The sequence below is a fragment of the Truncatella angustata genome (assembly GCF_020726525.1).
Source record: "Truncatella angustata strain MPI-SDFR-AT-0073 chromosome Unknown BKA67scaffold_4, whole genome shotgun sequence".
NCBI lineage: Eukaryota > Fungi > Ascomycota > Sordariomycetes > Amphisphaeriales > Sporocadaceae > Truncatella > Truncatella angustata.
The window spans coordinates 3783623-3802918 of record NW_025763384.1 but is presented as its reverse complement, the minus strand read 5'-3'; the positions used below and the strand labels follow the sequence as shown (position 1 = coordinate 3802918).

The 19296-nt window shown below is 48.4% G+C and overlaps 4 protein-coding genes across 4 annotated transcripts; 3 read left to right on the top strand and 1 right to left on the bottom strand.

The window, feature by feature from the left end:
- Positions 1-39: 39 nt before the first annotated feature.
- On the top strand, positions 40-5644 carry BKA67DRAFT_516817 (amino acid adenylation domain protein; the record flags this gene model as incomplete). The annotated part of the gene is made up of 13 exons (XM_046097850.1): positions 40-253; positions 317-696; positions 751-903; positions 968-1456; positions 1506-1803; positions 1898-2254; positions 2315-2720; positions 2774-2947; positions 3019-3170; positions 3221-3677; positions 3733-4557; positions 4621-4923; positions 5002-5644. The coding sequence occupies 13 exons, from the start codon at positions 40-42 to the stop codon at positions 5642-5644; spliced, it is 4851 nt and encodes a 1616-aa protein (XP_045959157.1).
- A 1113-nt stretch (positions 5645-6757) lies between these two features.
- Positions 6758-13327, bottom strand: BKA67DRAFT_566525 (uncharacterized protein). The gene is made up of 4 exons (XM_046102898.1): positions 10261-13327; positions 9435-10189; positions 8935-9287; positions 6758-8890 (listed from the first exon to the last, which is right to left on the bottom strand). The coding sequence occupies exons 1-4, from the start codon at positions 13177-13179 to the stop codon at positions 7152-7154; spliced, it is 5766 nt and encodes a 1921-aa protein (XP_045959156.1). The 5' UTR covers positions 13180-13327; the 3' UTR covers positions 6758-7151.
- A 165-nt stretch (positions 13328-13492) lies between these two features.
- On the top strand, positions 13493-14937 carry BKA67DRAFT_566524 (uncharacterized protein). Its single transcript, XM_046102897.1, has 2 exons — positions 13493-13640; positions 13696-14937. The coding sequence occupies exons 1-2, from the start codon at positions 13536-13538 to the stop codon at positions 14710-14712; spliced, it is 1122 nt and encodes a 373-aa protein (XP_045959155.1). The 5' UTR covers positions 13493-13535; the 3' UTR covers positions 14713-14937.
- Positions 14938-18265: 3328 nt separating this feature from the next.
- BKA67DRAFT_291044 (uncharacterized protein) lies at positions 18266-19269 on the top strand. Its single transcript, XM_046096012.1, has one exon. It carries the CDS (start codon positions 18432-18434, stop codon positions 19080-19082), a length of 651 nt encoding a protein of 216 aa, XP_045959154.1. The 5' UTR covers positions 18266-18431; the 3' UTR covers positions 19083-19269.
- Positions 19270-19296: the final 27 nt, after the last annotated feature.

Genomic DNA, 19296 nt, shown 5'->3' with positions numbered 1-19296 from the left:
ACATATGTTTGTAAGATGACGCTTCACATTGAGCCGCGTATGGCTCTTATATCTGGGCCGGCCAGATCTCCGAGGGAAGACCATCATCACTTAGCAGGCGATCATGTGGCAGCCTACCCCCTGACACATAGCCAAGAGGGTATTTGGGTGGATTACTTGGCTAACAGGAGTAGCACTCAGTATAATTTGACCCTGCAGTGGAACATGGCCCACAGAGTTGAGCCTCAAGTCGAAGTAGATTCAATTGTCGCTGGTAGGTGGAGAGCTTCCATTACCTTCTGTAAGAGTCAAGCTGAAACTCATTATTGCCATGCAGCCATCCATGAATTGACAGAGAGACACTCTGTCCTGCGCTCTACGATTGTTGTTCTCAACGGAAAACCTCATATCCATGAGCACGACCCCAACAGCGTGGTGCCAGTAATCCGTCTGTTAGCCATCCCCGGTAGGAACATAACGGAACAGCGGCTTCACCAGGCTCTACATGAACCTTTTGACCTTGAGCATGAGTTTCCCGTTCGTTGGTATATTGTCCAGCAGTCATCAGGCAAGCATATCTACCTGGTGTCTCATCACATCGCCCTTGATGGTGGGGCTTTAACTCGACTCTCTAGCGAACTGCTCGATTTCGTGGAAGGCAAAGCTCTTGCCCTAGATCAACTGTCAGAGAGGTTTAGTCAAGCTCATTCAGTCGAGGTATACTACCCTAGTCACTACGTCCAAAAGGCAATACTCACCAGTGTCATCCAGCGAGCGTGGGCACTCACTACAGGCTACGAGAACGCCCAAGCCACATGTCTTGACCAGATTATGGAGACTCACCCATTTCGATGGTCCAAAACGCCACCGCACGGTACTCATAATTTCCGTCGTCTGGAAGTCTGGAAGATGTTTTCTAAAGATGTAAGTTAATGCGAGAAGTTGAACATGGGTTACACGACGTTTGCCGCTGCTAACGCGAGTCAAGGAACTCCAAAACTGGAGCACCCGCTTTTCGACTTCATGGTTCCGAGTTGCTGTCTCGCTGGTAGGACTACTCCTGCATATCGACACCGGATCCCCGCTCGACGGAGACCATGCGCTAGCAGTGTCCTTTGGCGGTCGGCCTCAAGGCTTCGAGCATACTGTTGGGCAATTTGCCAACCCTCTTCCAATCAAGATCCCTGTCTTAGATCATTTTCTAGCGGAGCCAGGAAGCGAAAGAAATACATTGGCTTCTTTGGTTACTGCTGTATCACGAAATATAAGCCGAGTCAAGAAGTCTGAGAGACTGTCTTTGCTAGACATCGCGCGACGCTGGCGTGCCAATAGCCGATTTGGACAATTTAACTCACCACAAGTCGCCGTCTCCTATGCACCAGCTTTCAAAAATGAATGCTGTCGACTGTTTCCTGTTGAAGGAACCTGGGATTTGTTTTTTGTCTTTCAGGATGGTCCACGGGGTGTTGAACTCGGGGTAAATCCATTCCGTGTGTTGACGACTTTCACATTCTCACGTTTCACAGGTTATACATGATCCCGAGATATTCGATGACAAAACCATGAACAGGATGCGGAGCACTTATATGAGACTGTTGGAGCTTAGCTATCGCCAAGACCCAGTCCTTTTAAACGAATTACCATCCATGCCCACATATGTCACGCTTCCTTCTGCAAAGGCTCCCAATAACTTCATCGCCGTGCACGACATGTTTCGCCTGCATGCAGCCGAAAACCCAGACCGCATGGCACTTAGCTGCGCAGAAAGACATTGCCACATGACATATGGTGAGCTGGATAATAATTCTACGCTTAGAGCTCACGGTACGTATTGCTGAGCAACAAAGTTCTTGGTTTGGTGCCGAGTGTAGGTACCTGAGTGGAAAATGTACAAATGGCTGACCATAACTAACCATAGTCCTGACATCTCACGGTGTTTCTAAGGGCTCCGTGGTGATCCTGCACTTGCACCGGAATTTCCATCTGCTTGAGTGGATTCTTGCAACCCTGAAGGCTGGAGGCGCTTTTGTATATCTCGACCCGACACTACCCTTTGACCGTAAGCAATTCATATTGCGTACTGCATCAGAACCCAACAGTATTATGGTGGTGGAAGACCTACTAGCTCCAGATGCGGAATGGACCCAGCCCTTTGCTGGAACTATTTTACCTCACACGCATGCCATGGAGCTCAGTCAACCAAGTCCAGAGCCCGTTACGAAACAAGTCGACCCAGAAGACCTAGCATATATGATCTTCACATCTGGTAGCACAGGTATGTTTGTCCGTCATGCATCATTAATCACGGAACCTGTCCTCTAACACTCCACGGTAGGTGAACCGAAAGGTGTCATGGTCGAGCACGGAAGCTTCGCGCACTTTGTCCGATCGAGCGTTCCCGTCTATAAAATAGGACATGGGAGCTGTATCCTTCAGCTGGCATCTTTCAACTTTGATGCCTCAATTCTTGAATGGTCTAGTGCACTAGCCGCCGGCGGTACGCTATGCTTTGCGGATTCCCCGCAGGCCTTAGTAGGCGAATACCTCGCCGATGTCATCGAGCAGAACTCTATTAGCTTCATGCAAATCACCCCGTCGGCATTGACTACTATTCCCCTCAACCGCCAGCTAAACTCGTTGAGATGTATTTCTGTCGGCGCAGAGGCGGTTCCGGCGCATCTCCTGGAGACCTGGAGGGAGAGAGTGGTCATGATCAATTCGTATGGACCGACTGAGACAAGGTATGTACTACCATCCACTTGGTTGTCTTTAGCTCCCTGACTTGGGTTTTCAGTATCGCGGTGGCTTTTCAGAAATACACAAAGGGCGGCCCACCTATTGAAGAGGTCTCGGTCGGTAGACCCCCGGACGGTACCGAGATCTACATATGCGACCCGTCCCTTACACGTATCCTTCCATACGGGATGGAAGGCGAGGTCTGTATAGGTGGCAAAAGCCTTAGTAGAGGGTGAGTTGTGCACTTCTTTAGTGATGCGATGTATGGAATCATGTGGGATAAAGACTCACTTTGCACGTTAGCTACTGCCAAAGAGCAGATTTGACTGAGACGAGATTTGCCATACATCCGGCGTTGGGCACTCGGCTATATCGTTCTGGTGATAGGGGGTTACTAACACCTGACGGTAGCTTGGTCATTCGCGGGCGAATGGACAGAGAGATCAAGATACGAGGTACGTTTATCCTGGTTCATCAAGACGTGTATGACTTACATATGCTCAAGGCTACCGTATTGCGCCAGAAGAGGTTGAGAAGGCCATCGCAGCGGCTGACCCGGGTGTTCGTGGGTCTTCGGTCCAGGTCTCACCCGACGGCTTTTCGTTACTTGCTATCGTCACACCAGACACGTGCCTTGCCGAAACAATACAGCGCGGGATCAGCAAAATACTGCCTTCGCATATGCGCCCTTCCTTGATATTACCAGTGCCGTTCCTCCCACTAAACTATAGCGGCAAGATTGACCACAAGACCATCAGGGAGGAATTGGAATCCTATCTAACCAAGGCTAAGAAAACCAGACATACGCCACGAGAATCAAGGCACTCTCAAACAGATAGCCAAAAACTGGCTAAAAGGGACATGGAAGTTGAGGAGGTCATTTCTAAGGCCTGGCAAGAGGAGATTGGGCTCTCCAAGACGCCTAGTACCGACGTTAATTTCTTCGATCTGGGCGGTCACAGGTATTTCGGTCCGATAACTAAGTGATAAACGACATGCTGACTCGCCCTCAACCAGCCATTTAGTTCCCCGTTTGCAGAAGCGCATCATCTCTATGTACCCGTCTTGTAACGTTAGCGTCTTGGACCTGTTCTCCCACTCCACCATCAAAAGCCAAACAAGACTTCTGTGTCAGCAGCTACATCCGGATAGCGGTCAGATTAGCGTTGAAGAATCCTCTGAAGCTGATTCATTCGTAGTGGTCAGAGAAGATGCCAGCGTGAGGGAACTCTGCCCGGATTCGATCGGATGGACGGAAGATCGTACCATAGCGGTAATAGGGATCGCTGGGAAGTTCCCAGGCGCAGATGACCCTGACAAACTATACGCAAACCTTTGCCAAGGCATATCAGGAATCCGAGACTCCACCAACAAGAGACCTGTGCCCAAGGACTGCATCTGGGTGCCGCGAGCGGGGACACTGTCGAGCATTGAAGACTTCGATGCGAACTTCTGGAAGCTGTCTCGTGAGGAGGCCGCAGACATTGACCCACAGCAGCGGCTTTTCCTCACGGCGACGTTACAGGCTCTCGAGGACGCCGGGGTTGACACGTTATCCGATACCAATAACAATGTTGGTATTTTCGTGGGTGCCGCTGCCAATCAGTATCACACAGTTACAGATCCAGTCTATGGGGACGCGTTTCAGCGGTCAAATAGGGGCATTGTCGCTCCCTCCATATCAGCTCGCACCGCCTATCATCTGAACCTCCATGGACCTAATGTGACCGTCAACACTAACTGTGCCAGCGGCACTGTGGCCATGGCGCTAGCCGTGGACGCACTCAGGAATCGCCGCTGTGATGTAGCTGTAGTAGGTGGGGTGTCAGTTCAGTTGTTTGAGTAAGCATATCATATTCAACAGTGTTGGCGCACATTTATAAGCTAACACTGCAAACTCTTCAGCGGTGGCTATGTCACACAACCCAAAAACATATTTTCTTTAACAGGAAATTGCCGGCCATTTGAAGAGACAGCTGATGGTACCGTTCCTTCGGATGCGATTGTGTCAATGGTTCTGAAACGTACTCCTGACGCCGTTGCCGACGGAGATAGTGCTTATGCCTTGGTTGCCGGCGTTGCTTACAACTCAGACGGTGCGACCAGCAAGGCCGGCTATCAGGTCCCGTCACCAAAAGGCCAATCAGATGTCATAGCCGCCGCGTGGGATAACGCTCGTATGTCGCCTGAACAGCTCCAATATATCGAGTAAGTCCTACAATGCGCTCATAGCTTCCCATGTCTTTTGCTTCCACTAGTCGTTGTAGTCTTGACTAATGGCGACAGGCTTCATGGAAGTGGTACTCCTATCGGAGATGCGCTTGAACTTGAAGGCGTAAAATTAGCCCTGGAAAGTATTGGACGTAAGCCTACAGGGTGCCTCGTGGGCTCAAACAAGGGCAGCCTTGGCAATACGCAGCACGCGTCTGGGCTGGTTTCTCTAATAAAGATCTGCAAGTCCATTCAGAATGGTACGATCCCTGCTATGGTTAAAACTGGCAAGTTGAACCCCTTTATCATAGATGCGAGCTTGGGTTTGAATTTCGCCTATCAGCCTACCGTGGTGAAAACAGAAGCTTTGATAGGCATCTCCGCTGCGGGCTGGGGAGGTGTCAACTCTCACATGATCATCCAAGCTCCACCAGTCAAGCTGATCAAAAAGCTTGAACATAAAAATTCCAAGTATGCATTGTTCAACGAGACCCTCGCTGCTCCGCGAAAGGCTGGCCTCGAAGTTTTCGCTGTTCCTTCGCCCATTGCTGTTGATTCAGCCCTTGATCTGATAATTCGAGAGTTGCAAAAGGTTATCGAGAACGGGCATATGGTTAAAGCAGATACTGACCTCCGCTCTCATGGCCTCGATAGCGTGGCCTTTGTTAGGCTATCACACAGCATCAGAAGCATTGCAAAAGGGGTTTCCTTACCGTAAGTGATCAACACTACCATCTTTTGTAATGAGCACAAATAGACTTGGTACTGACGTTCGATGCCTTCCTCCCAGAATATCTTCGTTCATACAACCATCGCTTACCCCCGCGACACTAGCAGCAAAACTCCAGATGTCAAATGAGTCTACAAACGGACAGCCAACGGGAAGCTCCGTGACGAGGACTGACATCCAACACTGTACACCTATCTGGACACAACTCCAAGATGGTGACCACAGTTCTGAGCACGTATTTGTCCTTCTACCGCCGTCAGGAGGGACATGTGTCGCTCTATCATCGCTTGTTTCTGCTATTCCAGGACATGTGCCGGTTTACGGCCTCGAACATCCAGGGTATACCAACAACTTGTGGCAGCAGAAGTCACACTCGTTACCAGATCTCGCGCAACTCTACGCAGACATTGTGCGCAATCATCTGGACATAGTACTTTCGAAGCAGATAATCATGGTCGGCGCATCATTTGGTGGAGTTGTCGCTACGGAAATGATTCAAAACTTGTTATCTTCATCCGATAACCCCAGCATACTCAGGACCGTGAGGCTTGTGCTTTTGGATGCGCCGGTAGCCAATCCTACAGCTGCACCGGAGTCTACGAATAATGATGAATTTCAGTGTGAAGGGGAGATAATTGCCGATAATACTGATGCGAGCAAAACCTCCCGCCTTTCGACTCCTTCCCTAAACGAGTCTTGGGTGTCCTCCTACCAATCCACGACAGACTCCCCCACAGAGGCGGTGCATCGCATGAGTATTCATGCACTTCTAACATATCCTGGGCCAGATAAGATGAGACAGCCTAACATTCAAGTAATCTACATTTCTTCTCGAGGGGATGGGTCATCTGAAACAAGCTTAGAAGAGAAAAGGTTGTGGTGGACACGTATATTCCCATCTTTGCGATGGGAGGAGCTTGTGTGCACACATGAAGAACTTTGGCATGACAGGGCAGCTGACGTATTGAGTCTGGTCAACGGTTGGAATGCATCAATTTAAAGTTGTTGATGCTATGTGCTGCTGTAGACACGGCTTATAAGAAAGAATAAAAAGCGTCAGAAGTACACATTAGCGCTTCTACTTACCATATAGTAGCTTCAGTGTGTAGCCATTTCAAACTTAATCATTATGGCATGTGCCAGCCGCCTCTCCCTACAATACATTGCGCTTTCTATACTGGTACGAACAACTGTAGCCCAGACTTCATAATGTGGTTCTTTGTTCTACCACCCTCAAGGGGAGGTCAAGATTGCCGGATTAGTTACATTGTTAAGCAAGACGCAACACTCGAAATGGAAACATATGTTATCCTAGCCCATCGGTTCCATGCCATATTAGAATCACCAATACATAATATAATGATTAGTATGAATTGGTGATTTTTACGTCGTAAATTCTCTAGCACCTTGCTTTATCATACGTCCGTACAATATCTATGTTGGACACTGCTTCTTACAACCTTGACACGTCTCCGACTACGGGTCCCCCTGAATATTAACGACCGCTGTCGTCACTCTTGTTTGTGCTGAACAGTTTGCCCCTCGCTTGATTGAAGGTGTTCTTGACACCAAAGAAGCTAGGCGTACGAGATTTGGGCTGATCTGGCCACTCATACTGAGTTTGCTCTGAAATGTTTGCGTTCTGATAGAGCTGGCTGCTGGAACTTATCGGATACCTTGAGTCTGGTGGCATGGCGTAATACGTATCGTTGCCAGAACGAATTTGTTGCTGCTGCTGTTGCAGCTGAGGAGGAGCGCTGTATGCTTGTATTGGCTGCGGTCTTGGTGGATACTCATTTTTTTGCTGGGAGAAAGAGTTGTGAGTTTGTGTCGGATGCCCGGGGATGTGGTGAACAATATGATTTCCACGGTGCATCTGGTCGGAGCTGCTGCGCAAACCTTCCCCGTAGTGATGATCCTCAACAGGCCGATCCCGCGCTTGGCTTTGTGTATGGGGTACCGTGAGCGACCCTGGCTCAAAGGACTGTTGGATTCCCGGTGGTCGATGAGCTGACTGGTATTGACCAAATACTTGCGCTTGACTCGAAGAAGTTTGCGATGAGGACTTGGAGACTGGCTGACGAGTTTCTGGATTGTACGCAGCGAAGCTGCTTGGTCGGTGCTCAGACGGATTGACTGCTTGGCTAATTGTGTTATTAATGTTGGCCAAGTCTTGCGAGTGGTGCACACCAATATATGCCGTTGGAGCTGGCTTCCTTCTCACAGGAGCCTCTCGGTCCAATTGGGGCATCACGGCAAGAATTTGGCTGGTTTCGTTGACTTGTTGATATTTCTCGTAGCTAGGCCCATGGTGGATGTTGTAATCTGTTCCTGGTTGCTGATGCCAAGTGTTGAGCCGCTGGGATGGATTATGATGCACCGATTGATCGGTACCGTTTTGCATTCCCGGTTCCGTGGCGGCTGCGGTATCTGGATACCCAGGGCCACCGGTAGGTCCAGTATGAATGTCAATGTGCACCGGGTGATGCTGAAGGACACTTGATGAGCTGAATTTGCTTGAAGCCTTGATATCGGAGTATTCAAGGTTTTGAATAGTGTATGTCTGGTCAGCGGGCTCCAATTGAGTGCCGTGGTCAACATCCATCTCGGAATCTTTGCCTTCTCGCCTGATATCTTGAGTATTTGACATCACTTCAGCATGACTGAGTTCGTCGTTCTTTTGACTTGAGTCGGTATCTTTTAGGAAACGATTTTCTGGGTAGCTTTTTGAATCATGTTCTGCAAGCAAATCCTCGAATTCATCTTTTTCAGATTTGGACCTGCTAGAAGTTGCATCTGCATCGGTTGGATAATCTGATCCTGCTTGTGGCCCATCACCCTTGATATCGTTGTTGTTGGCCTCCCGTGCTGCAGCCCTTGCATCATTAGCAACGCTAATGATGGCCCGATTGCCCGTCTGGATGGCCTTCTTGACTCCTGACAATATGATGGAAACATGATTGATTAGGACACTTAAGGTCTCTCCAGTGTTGTCCGTATCATAGGCCACCTGCATAGCATTCAAGCCATCTTTGTTTTTGTGCATAACGTCGGCACCTTTGGCTAGTAAGAAGTTGACAAACTCGTCGTCGTTGACAGATGCGGCTGCAATAAGGGCTGTATCGCCGTTGTTATCCGTAGCGTCAATTTCCGCACCGGCGTCCAGAAGTTGCTGCAGTGGCTCAAGACTCGCGACTTTTCTGGCCACAGCTATCAAAGCAGTAGAACCATCATCTCCCCCACTACATTGACATCGGCATGGGCAAAAATAAGCTTACCTATAATTTCGGCTTGGCCATTCCTTGCTGCTGTGATAATGGGGTAGGCGTCTTCACCTCCACCAAGATTTGGATCAGCACCATGTTCAAGCAAGATGTCCACTATTTCCGCACGGCCTAGCTCACAAGCTCCTTGAAGTGCGGTCTGTTGTGGAAATCCCGGATTGGATGTACGTGCGTTGACATTTGCATCCCGAGATAACAATTCCTTCACAACATCGACGTGTCCCTCCGTTGCAGCTGTTTGTAAAGCCCAGCCGTCGTCAGAATTGACGGTCGCGCCATGATCTAGCAACAGCTTCAGAATATCGAGTGTGCCGTCATATGCTGAGGCCGTAAGGGCATTTCCATAGCTATCAGACATCAGTGGCCATTTTATACGTGGCATGTAACAACAACAAAGAAGAAGAAGGCAAAATGAAAAGGACAGCATTGCAATAACGGGGGATACATGTCAAAACAACGACGCCTGGAGACAAAACCAATATCTTAGCACTTACTCGTCGCCCTGAGCATTGGCATCTGCCCCAAATTTCATTAGCAACAATTGAACAGTATCGGTCTTCTTGTTGTCCGTGGTATTGTATAATGACTGATCGATGGTGTCAGCTGAGATGTTCCCATTCGTATATTCCCAAAGTGCTTCGAGGACCTCTAGGTCATCAGTCGTCGTTGCCGCCTTGTAAAATATATTGTCGCAACTAAGATTTGCTCTTTTTTCGAGTAACACCTTGGTGATTTCCCAATTTCCTTCTCCTGCAGCCTCATCGAGAGCGGATTGATAGTCATTCTCGCTGTGCTCAAAAGGCAACAGCTTGTTCAATATCTCCAGACTTCCAGCTACAGCAGCTGCAATCAGTGCTTTGCTGTATTCCTGGGGAGAAAGCTGATCTGCATACTTTTCCATCAAGTATTCAAGCATCGACACGTCAGAGAGCGAGGCAGCTTGTTCGAGCGGCGTTTCGAGATTGTCATGGTCAATAGACAATGAGACTCCATGGTGCACAAGAAGTTCCACGGCATCAAAATTTCCAGAGGATATTGCTGAGTGTATCACAAGTCCTGAGTACTGACTGTATGCGTTCAGGCTTGCTCCTCTCAATATCAGTTTCTTCATGACACCGACATGTCCTTCCTCCGCAGCCAGATGGAGAGGCGTGTCTTCTTTCTCCTCCTGACCAGCGTTGATGTTTGCTTTCCTGTCGAGTAACTCTTCAACCATATCTGAATTGCCAAAATGACAAGCAAAACAGAGCTTCGGGGTCGACTCGTGTCAGCTGATATCGCACAAAGCAAAGTAATTGCAATAAGACCGTGTTAACTCACCGGCGTGTTTTTCAATCCGTCGAGGCCATCTACTTCGTCCTCGTGTCCGTTCTCGATGAGCGCTATGAGTAATTGCCTGAAACCAATTGCAGCGACTAGATGCAGCGCATTCATGCCCCTGATATCCTCATTCTCGAACTCCTTCGTATTCCTGTTGTATTCCACCAGCCATCGACGCCTGAATAAAGAGTCAAATTTCCAAAACTCATCGTCAATACTCAGATCATCGGCAAATCCTACGGTCGACTTGCTCCCGTGCTTGAGCCAATTCTTTACCATATATGGGAAGACATTCAGATCTTCCAGAATTCTGGCTTCTGGGTCGGCATCAGGCTCTGACTCCTCATCCCAGTCATCATCATCAACATCATCATCATCGCTGTTCGAATTTTCATCGTAGTCAACAAAGTCTCCTCCAGCCTCGGACTCTGTGTCTATATCCAAAACGCCATCCTCACTCCCGTCATCAGAGTCAGCTGCATCGGCATCTGAACCTTCCTTATCTCCATCAACACTGTCTGATGTGGGAGGTGCCTCAGTCTCTGGAAACCCGAATACGTGCTTGAGGTATGACAACGATCTCAGTGAGAGAAGGCCATGCTGCCTTGCTATCTCTTGAGGTGATAAATCGAGCAGTTCCTTGGCGTTATCGATCAGGTGTTTTTTTACCGCACTGTTCATGAAACAAACAGTGCGTTTGACCGAGACGAGAGGTTTGCACTTCTCGATCGATCGCCGGAGCTCTTGTTTTTCATCGTCAGATCCGTCTTGTCCACATAGCACAGCGAGTTCCGCTTCTTCTGGTTCCTCAATGGTCAGTATAAGAGCTCGAAGCATCTCTCTCACATTCTCTCCATACTCCCCCGCTGTCCTAAAGATCTGGAGCCATGCATTCTTAAGTAAAGCATCCAGCTCTTGCGGCATAGCTTCAAGCATTCTCCGAACTTTTAGTTCGCTTTCTGCTTCTGGCAGCTCTTCGAGCTGAAGACATGTAATGTCTATCCACGAGGTGTTTTGTGCCCGTTCCCCAATCAGACTACGGGCGAACCACGCAAGCGCCTTGTTGTACTTTTTGTCCGTCTCCAACTTTTCCACCTTGCTTTTGGCATGCTTCTGAAGTGTTTTCTGGAATTGATTACCAAACCTTTCGTCCTCCAGATTAATCACTCGAAGGCGCTCCAAGTCCAATGCTGTCTGAACGGCGTATGTCGGTCGACTTGTGATAAGCCATTTCGTCATGACACGGCTAGGCTCAGTAATTTGATTCCCTTCAAGCTCGAGACTCAGTAGCTTCAGTAATTTCAGTGTAGAGTCCGAGTCCTCAGGGAGCAGATGCACGTTACTCAGAATGATGTAGACACGACTTCCGGCAAACTCATCCGCAAGCATTCCTTGTAATGCCTTCCATAGATTCTCAACGGTTGCCGTTGCACGCGATTTGACACCGCCATTTTTGCCTTTCTCCTTGACAAAATCTTTGGCGTGTGTTGTCAGAGCTTTCTCCTGCTCAATGAGCTGCCAAACGAGGGACTTTAAACAATCCTCAGCAGTGCAATAATCTTTCCCTGCATCACACAAGAAGTATGCGAAGAGAATTTGCTCCCCGTTCTCTTGCTCGGCAATTCTGGCAAGGTTTTCCACGTCGTCCAAAGCGGCAAGCATCACACCGGTCTTGCCTCTACCTTCTGGGCCTCGGATCCAAATGCCATCCACTTTTGCGCTCTCGCTCGGAGGATGATTTCCAGAAGCAGGCTTCCCAAGCCACTTGATATAATCATCCTCTTGCGTAATAAGTGCTGACTTGCCAGGATTCTTGACCAAGAATTTTCTAAGTCGACTAGGGTGAACCCGGGCGCTATCTAGTGCTTCCATGACACCCTTGAAAGAGTCCCATTCTATATCCCGAGCGGCACTAAGCCGATTCTTGGCTGTCAGGTAGGCTCCATGAATCACCTTCTTCAGAAGATTTTCCACGAAATTCCATCGCCCGTCCTTGGCGCTTTCGAACTTTACTAATTCTCTGTGGTTACTTGCCAAACCATATTTCGGCACGTCACCTTCAAATGTTGCGGAAGTTTTACTGACGAACTCAGAGACATCTTTAGGTATAAGACGCTTAGTGAACCCAAAGAGTCCTGGAAGATGGGCTATCTTCGTAAAATCAGTCTGTTGTTCTTCCCAGAAACATAGTAACTCGATCTTATACTTGGTTTTGGCTGCAACTCGCCTAAACTCGTCCTTCAATTCCCGCAGTGTTTCGTCTCCTGGCTTCATCATCTCTAATAATTCTGATGTAGTGGCCTTGTTCCATTTTTCTGCCCAATAGGCGTACATGGACGCCCATGCAGCAGCTGGGGCTCCCGCGAATGGTGTACCGAAGAATACAGCTGCGGAAATCGTTTCGAACATGACCGGGCAAAGTTCTGGCTGCGCATTCAGGATGGTGATTGCCTTCGCGATCACCAATCCTCCCATGCTATGACCAATGAACACTATTGGCCTTTTCTTGCAGTTCTCACGTCTGCTTCTCAAGGCCACTAATAGAGTCTTGGATATGTTGTCCATGAACTGACTGACTTTCAGTTGGCCCTGCCAAGCCGACTCATACGTGTATAAAAGTATGCGTGCCTTTGGAAAAGCCCCACGAATACCATCTGCGCTTGTCATCCAACTCCACTCGGTCTTAGTTGACTTCCAACTATCGTGCGGGTGTGCACCTAGCCCTGGAACAAACACAATACTAGAACTATTAGATGGAGTCTTTAAATTGCAGCGGGAGCTATACTCAATATCTGATTTAATATCTTCATCTTCACCTGGGTATAGCACCTGAACTCCTTGCTGGACCATTTCGTATCCCTTAGCACGGCTGCTTGCACCGGCCGTGGCCTTTCGGGTACCAGTACGTTTCAGAGACATGTCGCCACTTTCTTGAACTCTTTTGACGAGGACTCTAGGCGGTTATCCGATGAGACGGGGGAGCACGTTATGATTATTGTAGGTTGAAGAGTCATTATTCATTTGGTGTTGCGGACATGTTATGCTTCGGTGGTATTTACGAACCTCGTGCGGCTGACTGCTTAATGCTGACTGCATTAGGGGGCTACGATCTTGGTTATTTTTGGCAACGCTTGACCGTATGAGGTTTCAACTTAATTTGGGGGCCATTTATTTTGACCATCTAACCTAACCTAACCTAGGAACATGGGAGTGCCACATCCAACAGCTGACCAAGCTGTGAGCGCATAAAACTTGAGTCATTCTCTTTTCTCACCATGGCGTCGCAAAGTGGTAATCGTCTCTCTCCCTTCTCGCATGTACGATCTATGTCTAGGACTATTGATACGCAAGTTCTAATAATGGAAGGAAGTTGGAGTCAAGTAAGTGCAATTCCGATTTTAAACCTGCAGGGGTCATTCCTCTGACTCCACACAGAAACCCCCGTTCGAGACACAACTGTTGAAAATGGGAAATACGAACGCTGGCGAAGAAAGCCTAGAAGCGCTTTTACCTGCTTCGTATCGTACACGTCGTGACGATTTAACACCACCAAAATTGGACGATTCGCAATGGATTGAGAAGGAACTTGACTTAACTAGACTCACCAAGATGTTCAACTATTTGTGGTTAGCCGGCCGGCCTATGCCGCCTAGACCACTTCATTACCAGTTGCTTCTCGGGAGAGACTTCATGGTCACAGAACAGATTGATCTGCATCTGGTCTGGTCGTACAATCGCTTATTACTGAAACCCCTCCCTCGGTTTCTGTTGGAACCACGGTTCTGGCTTCAATGCCTGTGTTGTCGAAACCAGTGCGGCTGCTCAATGGCAGCGAAACAGCTCGTGCATGGTGACAGCACAGAGTGCAACCAACGGCGGCTCTGGAGAACAGCCACGGGTTTTCTTTTCTCGTATGCTGCGTTGATCTGTTTCGAGAGCGACTTTCGTGTTGCGCAAGAGAAAAACCTTATCCCGGTCGGAATAAATTGGGCTTCCTGGAAGTCCTTCATCGAGGAATTAGACACCGAGCACATATACGGCAAAGTCAACCCACGATTTCTGTACGGAGAACTGCGGCTAGGGCGACTGAGTAAAATTCACCGCATCTCGCAGTTGTCCTTGAGGGGATATTCGCAAGCCTGGAATCAGTACTCGTCATTTTTCGAAGCAAACTTTGCCACTATAGCTTCGATTGTAGTCTACGTGGCGTTTGTCCTGGGGGCAATGCAGACCGGTCTTGCAACGTCAGCACTGCAAGACAACGACGCCTTTCAATCAGCGTCTTACGGATTTGTTGTTTTCTCCATATTAGGACTCCTTATTGTCACTGTTTTGCTGATGCTATTGTTTTTCCTTATCTTTTCAAGCAATTTAGTGGGAACCTTAGGGTACCGAAAAAGGAGACTGCGAAACATTTCCAATCATGCACAAGGTATGTCAGCAGCAGCTTGAAATGCCCAGTGTGCAGATTCGAAACTCGTGCGAAGTGTAGATTGGCTCTGGCGTCTTCTGTTCTTGCGAGATATAAAGACTTGAGTTGAGCCTCGGTATACGACCAGCGTCTGCAGTTGTTGTCATGCTCATCTCAACTCTCTAGAAGAAGGATGACGCATGTCCTCTATATTAAGCTGTCAAATACAATAACACACGAATTGATGAAATCTACTTTTCCTTGCGATAACTTGTGGCCTCGTTAACCATGGAACAAATAGAGCCTTAAGATTGCTAGCGGATGTCAGTAAATTGAGTGACAAGGTTCGTGTGTCTTCATGCACGGTTATGACCCTTCCAAGAGTGTATGATGGGTATGATTTGTCGGCGGGACTTATTCCAAACAATCTCCATGATGCTTTCGTTGTAAGAGGCGACTGCCGCCTTACGGTGGCATGGCTAATTGTCTCATCTTGTAGTATGGATGCATGGACAAGCTCCAATTGACGACAAGCTCGTGGCTTCTACCGATTCACAATAATATTTGGAGAGGAACGGTAATATTTTCCGTTGGAAACAGGATAAGGTTATCACTTCCTGAGACCATATCTTGGATGATATTTGGGCCAGAAAAATGCAAGCATATGTTCGCAAGAGTCCCGAATGCCCATCACTGGCCCTAGTCGCTGGTTTATCCTCGACTTACTCTAGAAATGCAAGCCTCGTTGCGCGAACCTTGTAAAGTCCTGGTACAAAAGCTGGCGAATAGGCTGGCGATCGCAATTTGGTCCGAACATGAAGCTGAATAATAAGCCAAAGGATATTATTACTATCATCTAACATCACAAAAGACACAATGGATACATCCAACACACGAACTTTGCGCACGTTCGTATTCAAGGAAACAATGCTCCAGACAAAGTAGATGGTCCCATGACCCATGACCAGCTGCACGAAAGTTATGAAGGGTTTGATCGTGTTTCTGGTCATAGAGGTGATTGTTGCAAGGAAGTTGGTACAGCAATCATGTTTCAACACGAGTCAAACCATCATTCACGCATTCCAAGTACAAGGTTTCAGCTCATATGAAGGATGTCGATAGGCCGCCAACCTGCATCCGGCCGCTCCCCCACCGCCTATGTAATCCGAATCTTAAAACCAAATCGCATCGGCCGTGAGTACAACAAAGGTCGCAATAGAGCAACCTGGTTCGATAGCCCCACCGTGCGACCTTCCTACTCGTGGAATACAAGCGCTCCCTAGGTCGTCTGTCTGCATGACATTGGCCTGGAAGGCTGAGGTATGCATTCCAATCAACTTGGTCGTGGCTTATCTCACTAGATCATGATACGCTGACACAGTCATAGAAAAATCACCGGTCTTCCTCTGTGTAACTTCACAGCGTTAACATGGACTTGGCTTGTGTGTTAAGTCTTGGTGTCGAAACACCTCGTCGATAATTCCTCGAAGGTAGCCCTTCTGTAAGGAATGCTGGCATATATTTGCAGTCAGTGCTCACGTTCTTAATTGCTTCACGCCGTTTCTGCGCTGACTACATTTCATAGAGGATATGTCTCGCTTTGTACGCATGATAACCAGTATTTGGAAAGGAGCAGTGTAGGGTGACAGCGTGATACCTCTCAGGCATCTTCAATCACTCGGATGGAAATAGCCAAATTATCATGGGACAATTTACCAAGATAGACCGTTCAGGTATTGAAACCAACACACACCTCGGTATATCTATCTAGCCTCTCCTAATACCGTTCCAGACTTTCTCTCCAAGAAATCAGTCTTATGCGGCGTAATGTTCAATGCACCACAACACGTGATCGGGGCCGACAGTTAGTATATTGATAGGATGTGGTAATATACAGCTCGCATGGGTATAAAGGCAACCACGTTATTACGGAAATCCACATGACCGCATTGTCGGGATATAGAAATCATATTTAATCCAGCGCAGAAAAAAAAAGAAATATGGGTTATGCGATGATCTACAGCCGCGCTCTAAGTTCGGGACCGAACATGAATGGGCCAACAAATGCCCAGCCTATGTCACTGGCAGCGCATGCCCCAAGTGCCCATTCGGGGCAGAAGGGTAGAAGACTCACGTTGCCTCAGATTCGCCGCGGTATTTGGTTCTAACTCAGGGCCACGTGCTAGGTAAGGATGACTAAACTATATACGTCGACTGGGAATGCAACTAGCCGTACGCACCCGTCGAAATTTTGCGAGCAAGGCTATCAGATGCCACCGAAGAGCGGTCTATCCTTGCCTGGATTTCAACCCCCCTCTAGCTGTCTAAACAGTTTCACATAGTGCTTGCTTCCAACATACCAGGATTGAGCGTAGAAAGAATAAAAATAAATAACGGGTGTCGATTAGTCTAGGTGTGGATATTGTTTGTATTCATGCACCCTGCCCATGTCCTCGGAAGCCCAGTTTCCTACTTGTTTATTGTTTCTCGGAGTTCGTTTCGTACCTTGTATCATTACTCTCGAGTTTGTGATCACGGGCAGTTTGAAAGCACAAGTCCGACTCGTGGGTGGCACATTCTACCGGCAACCTTTACGACAAATTAGGCCAGTCCTAAAATCGAAGGTTATGAATACAAATCGAGAGAACTGTTTTACTACACATTACAACAATCTGTTACAATGATTGTCGTCAGTTCCAATGGGATGGTTTGTTGGATATTGGTTTACTAGTCTTGAGGTTTGGCGCGCGACGTTCGAACTTCGACATCCTAGCTGGTGAGGCTGCCTCACATTAAACAGGACTAAAAGAGTTAGCAATGAAAGCCAAAGGTCATCCTAACTTCACCATACCACTCAAACGAATCTTTAAAGCGGGATGCATGCATACAACATCAGATACGAACGTTTAGATGAGCCACTCGCTCAGACTATCGCCCCTTCATATGATACGTTGTCGTTTGATCGCGGAGTGAGTGATGGGTAGCGGCATGATGTTGGCAAGTTTTCCAGCCGACCGTCTTCGGGAATTTGGAAGCTTCGCCTTCACTGGCAGCGGATTCCCAAACTGATAGATAAACTGCATATCATCGAATGCGGGGCCCCGCGAGGCTCCAGGTCGCCTTCACCGTTGTGGCACCAAGAAATGTTAAACGAACCAATCCTAGATGTCTCTGCTTTTTGAGTGTGCATGAAGCCTTTCGATGTGAAGAAAACGGGCAGCTGCATCATCACACTTAGGCCGAACCCCGCATCTTGCTAACAAACAAGATCCGAAGACTTCACTCGTTGGCTCGGTTACAATGGAGACATGGTGGGCGGCACGAACTGGAAGTTGGAGACGGGTAGTCACACATGTTTGAGGTGATAATACTGCTCTGCAAGGACCGAACCAATAGCCTGAACCCGACGACATGATTTTGCCAAGCATTCACCATGTTTGCCCGGCTTCTGGGCCAGAGCGCGCGTCGATACGGCCATGAAGAAGTGTGAACCGGATTGTTTTCCTTGGAATAATCATCTCAGGCAGGCAGGCTGTCTCAGCCGTTGGGTGACAGCAGATGCAAGTCTCGGTATTGTACAGGGCCCAGCAGTTCAGACTTCAATGCCATGCATGGGGTACGAAAACGATGACGAGGCGAAGACTTTTACTTGGTGTTGTCTAGTTTACTGCTTCTTCTACAGATTATGAGTGTATCCCTCTTCGTGCAGACACCGCGGTATAAATAACAGGACCAACGACCCTCATGCGGAAGCCTGTATATGAACATGGCTATCCTACTTGTAACATCAATCCAATATACAACTGTCTGGGTGAAAAGGGATTCATCACCGACGGAGGTGGTTGTGGTCCAGTCATTCAACAGGCTAGGTAGCACAGAACTTTACACCGTGACGCTTGGTTCTGGGGAACCGACGGATGCTGGTCCAGCAGCGGCAGCGACAACAGCAAGTTTTGTCCTTTCAGCAAGCTCAGACGGAGTGAGTCAGGATACGCTCGGTGGAATCATTGGAGGCATAGTCGGCTTTATCATTGTCGTTTTGTTAGCCTTTTTCTGGTTCGGTCGTATCTGGATGCCCAAAATGTCATCCACCGAAAGCTCTGGAGCGCGGTCCAAGTCGAGCGGCTCATCTCAGAGAGACGGGAACGGTTCACGCTCGATATCGGAGTCGACAAGCGAGATGACTGAGGAAGATTGGGACGATCAGCCGAGGCCTAGACCTGGACCTGGACCTGGACCCGGACCTGGCCGCAACATGGGTACGATGCCAGGTGGCCCGATGCCAGGGGCCACTTGGGGCGGGCCACTACCAGGTATGGGTCAACCTCCCGGAACATTTCCGATGAACGGTATGGGAAGAGGCGGGCCTCCAATGATGGGTCGTGGAACGCCTATGTTGAGGCCTCAGTAATATGCTCGCCTTTCACAGAAAGGCAGCATTTGCAGTGAATGCTCTGGTGTCGCTTCGTGGGTGTTATGGATAGCCGTGAAAAGCGCAGTCTTCGATGACTAGAATAATTTTGTTTCTCGCACTCCTTAGATCAGAATACTTGTATCTAAAAAAGGAGGGCACATATCAAAGAGAGCTCTTAGCAATGTAGCATTCATGGGAAACGTGAGAACCT

Coding starts and splice junctions, on each gene's coding strand:
- BKA67DRAFT_566525 (XM_046102898.1), bottom strand. CDS start 13,179: ATGTCTCTGAAACGTACTGGTACCCGAAAGGCCACGGCCGGTGCAAGC. Junction 10,190..10,260: donor ACGGATTGAAAAACACGCCG/GTGAGTTAACAC, acceptor TCGACCCCGAAG/CTCTGTTTTGCTTGTCATTT. Junction 9,288..9,434: donor GCCAATGCTCAGGGCGACGA/GTAAGTGCTAAG, acceptor GATGTCTGATAG/CTATGGAAATGCCCTTACGG.
- BKA67DRAFT_566524 (XM_046102897.1), top strand. CDS start 13,536: ATGGCGTCGCAAAGTGGTAATCGTCTCTCTCCCTTCTCGCATGTACGA. Junction 13,641..13,695: donor TGGAAGGAAGTTGGAGTCAA/GTAAGTGCAATT, acceptor GACTCCACACAG/AAACCCCCGTTCGAGACACA.
- BKA67DRAFT_291044 (XM_046096012.1), top strand. CDS start 18,432: ATGAACATGGCTATCCTACTTGTAACATCAATCCAATATACAACTGTC.